The sequence below is a fragment of a genome, unplaced genomic scaffold (genome assembly GCF_019419815.1).
Source record: "Pyrus x bretschneideri cultivar Hongxiangsu unplaced genomic scaffold, Pyrus_bretschneideri_v1 Contig58, whole genome shotgun sequence".
Lineage (NCBI taxonomy): Eukaryota > Viridiplantae > Streptophyta > Magnoliopsida > Rosales > Rosaceae > Pyrus > Pyrus x bretschneideri.
In genome coordinates this window covers 132,619-146,900 of record NW_025999796.1, presented here as the reverse complement: position 1 = coordinate 146,900, position 14,282 = coordinate 132,619, and the positions used below count along the sequence as shown (strand labels likewise).

The following is a 14,282-nucleotide window of genomic DNA, read 5'->3' as shown; positions in this document are numbered from 1 at the left end:
TTTTCCAAAAAATTTTTATGTATTTGGACCATTTGTTTCGTCTTTTGTTTTAAACTTTTCGGATAATTACTTTGTGGACATTATTCTAGAATAATTGATTGAATGAATGGAATTCGAATTTTACTTATGCATGCAATCAATTCAATTAATTTATTTCTAGGTATGTCTTGTGGGGAAGTTAGTTGTTTAGCAGATAGTGCAACTACACACACCATTTTGAGTGAATGCCACCATTTTACTAATTTTGTTTCAAAAAATTCACCTCTCACAACCCTTTCAGGCACATCCAACCTGATTGAGGGGTACAACACTTGCCGTATCATGTTGTCCAAGGGTATTGAATTAACCATTAAAGAGGCCCTTTACTCACCCCCTTCCGAAAGAACATTGTTGAGCTTTAAGGATATTCGAGAAAATAATTATCATGCCGAAACCACTTAACAGAGTGGTTTGGAATATCTTTGTATCACTTTATACGGATAAGGCCAAAAGCATATTCACGAGAAGATGAAACTCTTCCTTAATGGGATTGTCCATTACATCCATACGAGCCATGAAGGCCTACCACGTGGCTAGCCAGAAGTTTGGGTTTCAGTGCACTTTCTTGCTTTGGCACAATTGTCAGATGGTTACTGGAATTTTGAAACTCATTCCTAGAACATGACATGTAAAGCTTTGCTCTTTCAGAAAATTATTAACTTAACCCTCAAATACAAAGATCATCCATAACCTCGCTCCTCCCTTCTCCCGAAGTTTCTTAAAAGGATTGAAGGGGATATTTGCAGACCTATTCAACCAACATAAGAACCTTTTAAATATTTTATGGTGTTGGTTGATGCATCGACACGTTGGTCACATATTTGCCTACTATCCATATGTAATCCTGCATTTGTGAAAATCCTAGCACAAATTATTCATCTTAGGTCTCACTACCCTAATTATCCTATTAAGTTGATTCAACTGGATAATGTTGGAGACTTTACATCACAGACTTTTGACCATAATTACATGTTAGTTGAGATTGAAGTTGAAAATCTAGTACCCCATGTTTACACCACGTCCATTACTTTTCTTCAAGTGATCGCTCAGACCTTGCTCATGCACACCAAGCTTCTGATCTCTGCTTAGGGCTAAGCAATTTTGCACATAGCTTTGCTGGTTTGTCTAAGGCCCACCTTTACTTAATCTTTTTCACCGTTACAGTTGGTTACCGAATACAAGCCAGATGTCTCGCACTTACTTATGTTTGTGTGCATAGTTTACGTGGAAATCATGCCGCCACTACATACCAAAATGAGTTGTCAGAGTAGAATTAGAATCTATATCGCATATGAATCGCTATTCATTATTCGCTACGTAGAGCCCCTGATAAACAATATCTTCATCGCACATTTTGCATATTGTTACTTCAATGAGACAATCTTCCCGTCATTAAAGGGAGATAAGAACGTTAGCATTCCTAAAAGACGTTACAAATTGTCGTGGATTACCCCAGTATGTCTCATTTAGATCCTTACATTGTACAGTCTAAAACATGAGTGTGTTGTATTTTTAAATCTACAGAGTGTTGCTCAAGCATGCCCAATGAGTTTACTAATCTAGCAAAGGTGAAGAGATAATATATACCCACTAGAAACACGCATGTAGGGATAGATGTACCTCATGTATATCGAAACATTGCCATGAATGACGAATCGCCCCTGAAGGATGGTTGGCGGCAAGACCCATACATCGTTGGCTAACTAACCATTTGGTTTTACCCTGAATATTGCCAAACCTGTTGCTTCAAAGGATTCACAACCCTGGAAAAGGAAAATTATGGCACCAACTAGTGAAATTAGTTTGAATCTGACCATCGCCTACTCAATCATTCCTACACATGAGGTTATTCTAGATTCTGGGAGAATTCGAGATGAATCCACGAAGGAAGTTAATCTTACCAAGTAAAGACTGGAGTTATTTCTTAGTTGCCTATAGGGAGTATCAATAACTGCTCAAGCTTTATTCTTATCAAACTCAATCCCGTTATGATCGTGAAGGAAGATTTGTGAAAAACATGTTCATTTAAGCAACATCAATAGCATGCAATTAACAATTAAAGGCGGAATCATGCTTGTATGCACTTAAAACAAAACATTTACCCATGAAATTCAAAGCCTAGTAGATAGGTGAACCAAGACTCAACTCAAAACAAAGTGAGTTGAGAAATCAATACCTTTGTAGATTCCTCTTTGCATAAGCAAAGGCTAATCACCCAAAGAGAGGGCCTTCATTCCTTGCATCTTAGATCCATGGATTTGGATGGATGAAAAAGTTTCTCCAAGTTCCCAAAATTGAGAACCTCTAATGATTCATCACCAAGGCATAATGAAGAAGAAATGAGTGACCTTGGAGGAGTTTGATTGCTAGATGATCCCTCCAAGGTGGCCTAAATTTTAGAGAGAAAGGAGAGCTTGTGTTCTCATCCTTTCCCCAAAAATTACCATATGTAAATTTTAGGCTATAAAGTCCTTTATATAGTCCCTTCAAATAAGTGACCTAATGGACCAAAAGCCCCATTCTTCTAACATGGCAAGCCTATAGGGTTTATTGGGCTTTCAAGCCCTTTGTTTATTCAAGTTGTCATACAACTTGAGTTAATGGGCTTGACATTCAAATCCCATTGGGCCTTGCGGCCCAAAACTAACCCGAGGTCTTTAACGAACTTATTCGTTTGATTAATTAACATATTAATTAATCCTAGCCTTAGATAAATAATTAAACCATTTAATTATTCTTACTCATCTCCGTTGTTTCTTCAAACTCTACCTTACTCGGTGAACGATCCATTAGGTTCCTTTTAGCGAGGCAGTGGGCGATTAAAACTCTTTCTAATCGATTGTGAATTGAAACTTACTTTCAATTCTCCCGTTAGTGATAATACACTTTTAGGGCTTCCACAAACCATGGTTGACGCCTAGCAGCATGTCATGGTTACCCAAGCTAATCAGAAGAGGTGGAGAACCTATTCAGTTTTAGGATTACAAATGCAATACGGTCTTTCTCTAATACAATACTCTTGACCACATTGTTTGGTTTGATAGTTTATTCATGTCTACTATCCAATGTGAGTCTTGTGCTTATATGATTACCTTGAATGTGATTTGGAACACATTCCTAAATCTCATTCATACTTTGTCCAAAGATTCTTAATCATATCATAGAGTATTCTCCCTCAAACAGTTTGAAGGTTAGAGATCCCTTGTTGCGCATTCACTTGCCTCCATGGCTAAGTGGCTTAACCCCAACGATGCCATGGACACCCTCCTGATGGAGTGACTTTGACATAATCAAAGATTAAGGACCTAACCACAAGACAACTGTGATGCCTCAGGTCAAAAGACTAATTTGCATTATCCCAACCATGAGTTCTCATGTGACATGAATATGAGAACTCTTCGTTGATCGTGTTCAGTGAACTCATTCTCTATTGAGCACCTACGTACTTGTCTTGATGTCACACACACCAATGACTCGAGACTAGTCACTCTCCCTGAGAGAAGACATAGCACGTACTGATCTTAACGGACTGTCAATGCCCAATTGACAATCCTATGATCAGGAACGTTTAGGATGTGTCAACGAAAGAATGGTCTCATGAATCTAACTTCTTTAGATCGCATTCTTCCAATCACATATTCCTTGGACTTATCGTTTAAGCATATAACATTTATATGAGACGGCTCAAACAATAATCTTTGCCCTTTACATTTAAACTACATTAGTTTGAAATGTCCGTAAAGTATCATCATATGATTGGTTTTAGGGCACATTTCCAACAGATCGACCAAGAAATCTAAGAAGTTATCGATCGAGACCCAAAAGAGCATTTTTTGCAATTCATTTTTAACTTGGGTTGGTGCAAACGCTCGAAGGTACACCAAAGATTGTCTATATGGGATTGGCATTTTTGGGATTTGACCACAATGTCGTCGATGTATAACTTAACAATTGTGCCAATGAGACCATGAAAAATTGAATACAACGTAGGTTGATGAATAACACTAACATTTTTCAAGTTGAACAGTATTACAACCCATTCATATGTGCTAAGGGCGCCTAGGCACTGAAAGGCCATTTTATGCACATAGGCTTCACGTGACGAAAAGTTGGTTCTAATCGGTATGGCCGTTCATCAAAAAGAGAATCTCATGATTAGCTACGACATCGATTAGCAAGTCAGATATTGGTATTGTGTATTCATCTTTATAAGTTCCCACATTTAGATTACGAAAATCAATGCAAATTCGAAGGGCACTGTTCTTCTTTAAGATCTACACAATGTTTGTCAACCACTCAATGTACCAAGCTGTTCAAATGAAACCGGCATTCAACAGACGAACGGTCTTGTCATTGATGCCTAGCTGCACTTTGGTTGAAAATCATTGTGGTGGTTGGCAAAATGATTTTCAATCTTTCTTTATTTGAAGCTCATGTTCAACTAAAAACTTATCTAGGCCATGCATCTTATGATAACTCTAAGACAAAAAATCTTTAAACTCAACGAGCAAATCACAAAGCTCGGCCTTTAAGTGCCTATGTAGCAAAACACTAATAAAAAAAGGTCGAGGATCATCGGCCATTCCAACATTAATTTCCTCTAAAGGGTATTGGACTTATGGCCGAGTATCCTCAAGTTTGGCCAAAGTTGCTTTGACCTTCTCGAGAAAAAAAGGTTTTGTCTTTATTCCATTCAGGGAGGAACTCAATTAAGTTAATCCCAGAGTTTGGCTCTTGCGAGATTGCATACCAATAGGCCAGCAGACACTCCATGATGAAATTGTGGCCTGTCGTTTTTAGGTGATGGTTGCATTATTCATTGGACAAGTTTATAAGGTCAGCCAGACTAAGTTTCGCCGAATGCTATTAGATGGTTTAGGCACCTAACTTGACAACTTTCTATATGGATATCCTTGTTGGGCACTCGTTGGTGTTGAAGCCTTAGAGTGTAATATAGACAACATGTTCATCATGACAGTAAGCTCGGATCATGTTGGTTTCGAATCTGTCGGTGAGATGAACTTCAGTTGACTTGCCATTCCAAAATATTAAAACTTTATAAAATAAAGATGGAATGTAGCTGGTTTGGTGGATCCAATCCTGACCGAGTAAAGCATTATACTCAATCTTTAAATTGACAGTGAAGAATGCCACCATATGCAGCCGGCTAACAATCGTGACTTCCAAAGTAAGACACTCTTGATCTTGAACTTGTCTCTCACAGAACTGCTCATGGTGATGTTGGATGGTATGAGCTCATCCTTTGAGGGTTATCATTACTGAGATTGGCATAATGTTCACCGTCGCTCCACAATCTACAAACATTTTAGAAACTGGGAAGCCTTAAATGTCTGTAGTGACATATAAAGGCTTCAAATGGTGTAAATTGACGGTCGAATTTAGAGGAAATGTCTCAAATAAAGCAGATTTCAGTTCTTTTCCTAGTTGATCTTGTCAACACCTTAGGCCATCACAAAATCAACTTGAGTGACATCTTCAACTATTAAGTTTTTTTCCTAAAAAATTGGTTGTTGACCTGCTAACTAGAATTCAGGAGGAAGAACATGCATCAAATTAGTTTCCATGTTATCTACGATCGATGGCCCTACTATAGCATCTTGTTATTCCTCATCTGAACCTTTTTCTATGTTGAACCCCGTGTCCTTATAAATGTTAAATTCTTCATTACTAACGGGGAAAAATGAGTTGTTAGTGGCATCGGCTGAGACTAAATTATCTGGAAGTCAACATCAGATATGTTACTAATGTTAGGCATGATGCCTTTATTGTCATCTATGTCGACATATGGGTCAATCTCGAACCCCAATAGATTGCCTTTGTGGACATGTTGAAACCTAGCTTTCATTGTCGGGTCTTGTTCTTGAGAACAATACTAAGCCTTTCTTGACACTCCTTTGGTTGCCTAGTATTTCTTATGGAATATATTCCAATGCTTCAACGGCAAATGGAAGATGCCTATTACGGCGAACCTTGATTAATGGTTCATATGGTGGAAATGGAGGAAGAGTATGTTCGGCCTCTTTAGCGAAGTTCTTGATTCAGGCCTTCATCTATCCAGGCCGAAGTAATAGTTTTATCCTCTTTTCAAAGTCCTCGAGTTTGGTTTCAATCCCTATACTTCCACCTTTTTCCCTTTACCTATTTTAGTAAAACTTGAATAGACTTGTTCCTCAAAATCCTCTTGCATTTTCTATCTAGCTGCTAGGTTGGAACTGTGCTTGGAGCTTTAACAGCCTCTGCAAGGCTTCGAGCTCACATCAATTGCACTGCCACTTGCACTTTTGAGCCTTTAATTCTACGGTGTATACACTGGCAACAAATTGTATCCATGCCACCAATTATCCTTTGGCGCTAGTGGCTTGAAAGTCTTTGGCGCTGGTGACAAACTTGAATTGCCAACATTATGAGTAAAAGACTCTTCATCATACAACAGTCTATCAAAATTAAGTCGTTGCCAGACCAGAGGCTTTTGATCTATCGGCCGAAGGCCAAGTGTGTTGAATACCTTTGTCTAGCTCTGTTTTGAAGTTTGGTTGGCTGGTTGGGAACCAGAGGAAGAACTTTCCCTTCTAATTTCTTCTAAGGATTCTAAAGGCTGCATTTTCTCGGTTGAATGATTCAATCTTGAACTAGTAACGGTGATTTCAGATCTGCACCGATTGCACAGCAAAATTGGTTCTTTAGAATCACTTGAGCTTAACTTTTGGTTGTGAGCAACGAGGTGTGTAGAAGTTAAATGATGCATTGCCAGGTTATTATGTGATAGGTTAATCTTCAACTTTGGCCAAGGGCTTTGTTTGGATACATAAGACACTGCTGAATAAATGTCGCTTAACCTCTTCTGACCATTCTTCCTTAAGAGATGAACATCAACCATATTCACTGTTGTCATCGGGAAAGGATCGGTATCGACTAGCATCTAAGTTTTCTCTAGAAATTTGAGCTTGCCATTATAGATTCAACACTGGATGGTGTCTTGGAATACAACACAATTGTTGGTGGCATGTTTGTTAAAGTCGAGGTATTTGCAATATACCTTCCCTTTCATATCTTTGGCCTTAGGTATATTACGGCCAGGCCGAAGCTTAATTGTCTTTTCCGAAATAAGTTAGTCAAAGATTGCATAAATCTTGGTAATGTCAAAGGTATAAACCTTTGATGTCTTGACAGCAGCCTTACCCAAACCTTGTCGGGTCTTGGTATCTTTCATGTTGGCGTGAGTTTGCAAATGAAGGGTTTATCAATTACGATTTTAGCTACATTAACATTGACATATTGCAATTCTATTCTTCGACTAAAAGGTAGCTCACGCTTGGAATCTTGTACAAGGTCCTTCGTGACACAATCTTTATGGCGATCTCTTCCCTAAACAATGAGTCATACTGCTCCACTTGTTCAGCCAACTCATACATGTCACAGAAATTCATGTCAAGAAAGCTCTTTTAAAACTTCATATTGAGACCGTTTTGAGTTATCCGAACATACTCCGCCTTAGAAAAGGGAACTTGACAGTAGTTTTTGGCTACCTTGAATATGTAAAGGTATTGATCAGGAGATTAATTAGGTGCCTAAGCCATTCTAGCCAATGAGGAGATTGAGATTTCCATTTCAGCCTAGTAAAACTGCTTGTAAAACTTCCTGATCAAGTTATCCCAAGTTTGTGTCAAGTTTGAAGATAGGTTTATATACCACGAGAATGCGACAAAGTCAAGAAAAAGTTGAACAATCATAACTCGTGGTAAGCATGGTTGGCATCTCCACAATATGCAGTGAACCGAGCGATGTGTTTCAACGATGAGAGGTACATCTGAGGCTTCATCATCCTCATCATCATATTCCTTAACCGTCCCTTCTAGAGGACCAAAGTCAGCGAGTTTGGTTGCCTTTGCAATTGCCATTGCAGGGTGCTTCTGGCCACTGAGGTTTATTTATACCTCTTAGCATGCTACAGGTTCTAGTGTGACAACAGCAAGAAGATCATGTGCAAATTCTCCACCAAAAGGCGTAATTGCCTAATTTGAAAATGTATGATTTCCTTTCCATCGATGTTTTCTTTTTGATAGAGTGGGTTTAAGTGGTCATGAACTTTGTAATTTTTTATCACTTGGTCCCACTGGGCAGGCCAAAATGTTGAGCTTAAAAACTGTCAAGCCTACATGGTGTGCAGGTTGAGTAATCAATAAGCTAACTACGTTTTTCCGATGAATGCAAGCGTGCCAACTCACCACCAAACTCGATCGACGAGTAGGACTAATGTGGTGGTGGTGTCAAACGCACTTCTAAATTCTATATTTGAGTGATCACGGCCGAGGAAAGAACATGTCTCGACCTTTGGGTTCTAAAGCTTGAATACAAGGCTACTAGTCACTGTGAAGTTCAAATAAGGCCCGACTTTGATTGTGTCGAACACTAAGTAATTTGGTAACGCCTCACTTTGCTGAGAATGCTAATGAGATGACCTTTTTCAATAAGAAGGCCGAAGACTCCTTACTGCAGAGACTTAGATAGATAACCAGCCAAACCCGAAGCAGTGATGTTACTTCAAACTAAAGATACTCCTCGGTCGCCTGATTCTACGGCTCTAATGCTGTTAATCCAAACTGAAGATGTTGCCGGTTGTCAATACAATGTTGTTAATCTAAACTGAAGGTATGTTGATGAAGTTAGGGAAGTTAGTGTTTTCTCAAAGGTTTGAGAGGGTTTTGGGTAAAGTGAGAAATTGCCCAGACCGTTTATGTGTTGAGTTGGAGATCCTTTGAATGTTGCATAACCACTTCTATTTATAAGGGTGAATTTTGTGCTGATCACTCACACCGAAGTAGAAGTCCCATTTGTGCTGATCCACGTCAACCCGTTTGACACGTCTTTTTTTTTTTTTTTTTTTTTTTTTTGTCGAATCTTGCCACCTAAGATATCTCCAAAGGAGGTCCAATTCTAAATGGAATGGCATGTAATATAATTTGAAGGTAGATAGATGTTCCAACCAATATGTCAATCTTATGTGAATTGGCAAAGAGCAACCAATTTTGATACATGAGAAAATCTAATGTCAAATTACTTTTTTATATTTTGTTATGTGGATCCTAGTAATGCACTAATCATAAACCATTAAAATTAGTTTTGATTTATTTATTTTGAAGAATGGGTCCTACAAATATTAGTTGAATAAAAAAAAAAATGTGTTGGAGCAAAAGAAAATTGCGCATTTGGCACATTAGCCTTTACATTTTCATTTGAATTTTTCTTTTGACATCTCTATTGTGGATGCCCTAAGCCTCTAACCCCAAATTGTCAGCTTTAATATGTTTTCCTAATTGTGTAACCTATAGGCTATAACCGGTATACAACCCATAAAACCCGTAAAACACAAGACAATCTATTTAAATAGAAAGTTGAAGCGACAAGTGTACCCATTAAGCATAACCCTTGGGCTGTAACATTAATAAATAGATCTGCGTGCTATAACTGAGTAATGGATGAAAAAGTATCAAATAACAATGTGACGATTACATTGAAAATTTATGACGGGAGAGAGAAAGCAAAACAAATTAATTGATATTCTAACCACAAACAAAAATGGCATTTACTTTCTTATCATATTCGTTAAACAAAACAGGAAGACCAACTAATTTGGTTTGAAAGCATACGAGAACAAAAACAGAAAGACAAAAAATGGCAAAAGGAAAGGGAGGAAAACGTGGATAGAAATGAAAGAAACTATACGAAGAAATAAAATGTGACGAGAAGATTATTCGAGATATGAACATTACATTTGAATTACTTCTGAAACCTGGTAAAAAATTTGAAGGCTTTTACAGGTCAAACATATTACAAGTATCCATATACTTCCTTGGGCTCAGCCTAGTCATCAAACATCTGATGTCGTTCAAGTTCCGTCACACGTTCTGTTAGGAAGCTTACAGTTTGATTTTTTGTCACATTCTTGCTCCTACACTGTACCAACTGTTCCCGAAGACCGCGAACAAGCTCATTAAGTCTCTGGATGTTCTTTTCTTGCAATAATATGATCTACAACAAGCAAACATGTAAAATTAGGAGACTTGAAAAACCTTCGATTCCACACGAGAACTTGGATCGATAATGGAGATTCAATTGAAAGATAGATTAGAAACAGATCGTTAGAGCAAATTAACGTGTCATTTTAAACCAATGGGAACTTCAGATTAAACATATTTCATTCAGGTTACACCACGATTGTACCAGTTTGCCCATAATGCACTACATGGATCCAACTAATGTCCATTCATGTCATTAGATTCATGGGAAGTCACGCTGCATCTACAAAACCAATAGGCCAAAAGAATCATAACATAATTACAAAACCACTCGAGCACTAAACTTAAGAGTTTGTGTCCGGTTCCTTGATGCATTATCCCTGCCACTACATATGCATGATAAGTGGATAACAGATCTATGAGGACCTATATACACATTATTCCACAGATTCTCCTTGTAATAAATAGAAAAAGTTGAAAGAAATTAACCACCTTACGGAAAACAGATATATCAATAAATTGCCTACAAAGTGCTGTCTTTTATGTCAGAATCAAAACATGTGCTCATTCTAGGCGTAAGGGTTAAATTTTATCCATTAGAGTTCAGGAACTAATAGTGGGAATTGTTCCTCGCACTAAAAAGAAAAAGTCCTCTTGCACTTTTCCTCCCTTATTTATTTCACCCAGGGAGGAGTGCGCGATGAATTTTTCGGAGTACCAATAACACCGCCCTTAATTATTAAGGTTTATTTATTGATGTGCTTAAGTATAAGTTTTTAATTAAGTTGGGGACTGACTGTAAACATATATTACACCTCTAATCAGTTGTTTTAGTTTATTCTAATTTTTATCGTAAAAGAGTTCAGCCTAATTCCTTTCTCTCTCATCATATTCTACTTCTCGTTCTAAGTAAGCGTCTATATTCTATCTGCCTCTGTTTTTTGTCCCTTTTCTACATATCAGTACCAAATTGCTCATAAGGTAGAGAACTAGAGATCCATACGTAAGAGTCAAGCCAACACTCAATAGTCAAGGAAACACTAGTTTCAGATCCAAGGGGAGGAATCAAAGGACCTGATCATACAGATGAGGAACAACGTCCATGGTTAATTACAAAGAAGGATATTAACAAGAAAGCTTAACGAGAGCAAAGGAGTGTGATATTGGAGTTCAGAAGTGGAAGAAAGCACTCAGTATCGGATATTTGAATGTACATACTTAGTAACCACTCCGTTCATGGTTGCTTACCGGTTTAATTGTATAATTGTGTGGCTGAAAAGAAAAATAACATGACTCTTTCTTAATGATTTTACTGCTTCCATGATTACAAGTGAAGTTGATTTGCATTCCAAATTACAAGAGTTCTTAAACTTCAGATTACAAAACTTGAGGTCAAGTTTGGGTAACTAGGAAGAATCATATGGATGACAAAAGAAATTCTACATTTATTAAAATATAGGTCAAAGGTAAAAACAAGATTAGGAATTAATAACTAGGGTATATGATAGGTCGAATTATTTTAAATGTTTAGCGTTTGACATTCTTGTGCAATACAGTATATGATAAGTCAGAATTTCCTGTGCAAAAGGCCTCAGTGTTTGACAATATTAACGTGAAATAATAATCTAAGAACATTACATCACATAGAATCAGCTTGGTTACATGAAGCGTGCAACTTAGTAAACATAAGTCTAGGTTTAGAATTCGAAAGTGCAAACTGGTGATGCTTCAATCCCTTTAACCTCTCTCTTATCAACAGTACGTACGCAATGTAAAAAGTGTAAACAACTTATAATTAGGGATGTGATATCCACACACCCCATTTTACTTCTCATACACCTTTTTAATTTTCGGCCGTCGGATCGGATGAATTGAAGAAGATCAACGGACATAAATTATCAAAGGGTGTGTGAGAAGTAAAATGGGGTGTGTGGATAGCACCCCCACTATAATTATTGCTTATGCTCAGAAGAGTTGAATGCTTCTTGATTGATACAAGCCTATTGGATTATCTTTTATTCAAGCTATATACGGTCAAAATATGCCTGCATAGATTGTGTGCCTCCAAAGAGAAGAGACTTGCTTGTTTCAAAGTAATACTAGAGGAAACAGAAACACACAGGACTGAGGTGACAGCAAAGATCAAGTATTTGATCTCGCATTGGGGCTAGGCTGAATCAGTTAGGTAATTGGTTAAGGCTGCGACTTCCGTATGTGCATTAAACATCGTCTGGAATAGGATAAAAAATAAAAACAAAGAAATAAATTCACATGTTTGTAGTCACTGGTTCCTTAAGAATAACTGAGAAAAGATATGACTGTGTTTTCAAGTAATATTAGCCAGCATCCAAGCTACTGAAAAACAATGACGAACCTGCACATTTATATGTCTACAATACGCAGCTCATCTCAGTTCAAGAAATATTTTGTGACAATCAATATCTCCGTTTCAGCATCAAAGAATAAGGGAAGTTCAAAGTGAAGAAAACATACTGAAATATGGACTTACCAAAAACAAATACAAAGAATTACATGAATCAGGAAGAAGCTTATTACCTTCTCTTTTACAACTTCTTCCCTATTCGAGTTTTGATTCTGCTTTTCGGAAATGCTTGGAGTTGTGTCAAGATCAGGCACAAGTTGTTGCTTCCATTCAAACTGAGAAGTGATTATGAGAATAAGAAGCAGAAAAACAAGCAGCACTGGTCTTGACATCGTTCGCATTTCTTTTAGACCTGTTCAATAGTCAAACCAAGCAAAATACGAATTACAAAACCAGACTAGGCAGTCATCAACTACAAGTTATACTCTACTACTTCTATTTTCCAATTTGGGTTCCAAGTATTGGAAAAGAGTTTGACAAAGAAATAGCACTTGCACTCCATCTTCCTGTACGTAACATAGAAGTTTATGGAAAAATTTCTAGTGAATTCCCTTTGACACTACGATGCATGGACACGGACACGGACGTAGACGCAGGTATATGTCAAATTAACAAGAAGAATCGCTGTATGACCACAAGGGAATACGACACAACACGAGGATACGAAGGGATACCACAGTGTCCAAACATCATAGATTTGACATAATAACTGATTTTTGTTGGCTAAAGGAAAATTCTGTCTAAGCAATGTTTTCTTGACTGAATACCAGGTGACGACTGGTGATGATTTTAGCACCAAAGGCCCTAATCCGCGCCTGGATTCAACAAATTCCGATAACTTACAGACTCAATGAGACAAAATCATTAACCGGAAACTACTATTGCTTCAATTCAAGTGATTCAAAGTCTATAAAATGAGGAATTTCAGACCATTTTCATGTCCCAGAAATTCCCAGCAACCATACAAACACAACATCCATTGAAGCATTACATGTGAAGAAACGATGTCGGAGCAAAGCATTAAACAATAAACATCATAACAATACTGCAGAAATAAAATCCAAATACGTAACTCAGGTGCAACTAATTCCAAAGCAGTTCAATTGCGCTCTGTCTCTCAACCAATCCAAACCAAATACGAACAAATTTGTATGATTGAAAATTTGAAATGCTAAACGATTTCCCGTCCTAGAATTTACTTTTCCCGGGAAACAAACAGGACCCAGAAAAGGAAAGTCAACCAACAATAGAAAATCAGCAGACACAAATTGAAACGGAAGGGGAGACTTACAGATCGGCAGCAGGGGCTATAAAACCCTAACTTCATGATCGGTGGCTCGAAAATGTTATAGGCTAATGGAATTGAGAAAAGCGATCCGCTTTGAATAATTAATTGGGATTGAATAAGATGCTTGGGGTAGCTTTCAATTTTGTTGAAAAATAATCAATTTTCACTTTTTCCGGCGGATAATAGAAAATGGACTTGAAAGTTGGCTTCGGCCCTTGCTATTATAACATGCTAATAATTTTATTGTATTTTAATATAGAACGTATCCTACTACACATTGATGATCAATTAATCCCCCTTTCAAAGCAGTCCAGTATCTGATGAGGTGATAGCTAGGTGCTTATTGAAAAAGCGGTTCTATAAGTCAGAATTTTTCTACCAAATATAATGAAAAGCGTTTTTCTACTGTCATGATGTGTTTTTAGCTATTCCAAACAAATACGCAACTCATTACACCATTAGACAAAAGTATTCAGTACCACCAATATATATTTTTGATATTACCAAATACCTCTCCAGGTAACCATAGGTTACC

General features: G+C 37.5%; 1 protein-coding gene across 1 annotated transcript; it reads right to left on the bottom strand.

Annotated features, from left to right (window-relative positions):
* Window positions 1-9,762: 9,762 nt before the first annotated feature.
* On the bottom strand, window positions 9,763-14,035 carry LOC103939126. The gene is made up of 3 exons (XM_009349185.3): window positions 13,751-14,035; window positions 12,633-12,811; window positions 9,763-10,089 (listed from the first exon to the last, which is right to left on the bottom strand). Exons 2-3 carry the CDS (start codon window positions 12,798-12,800, stop codon window positions 9,922-9,924), a joined length of 336 nt encoding a protein of 111 aa, XP_009347460.1. The 5' UTR covers window positions 12,801-12,811; window positions 13,751-14,035; the 3' UTR covers window positions 9,763-9,921.
* Between the last annotated feature and the right edge of the window lie 247 nt (window positions 14,036-14,282).

Coding starts and splice junctions, on each gene's coding strand:
- LOC103939126 (XM_009349185.3), bottom strand. CDS start 12,800: ATGCGAACGATGTCAAGACCAGTGCTGCTTGTTTTTCTGCTTCTTATT. Junction 10,090..12,632: donor AAGAAGTTGTAAAAGAGAAG/GTAATAAGCTTC, acceptor TGCTTGTTGTAG/ATCATATTATTGCAAGAAAA.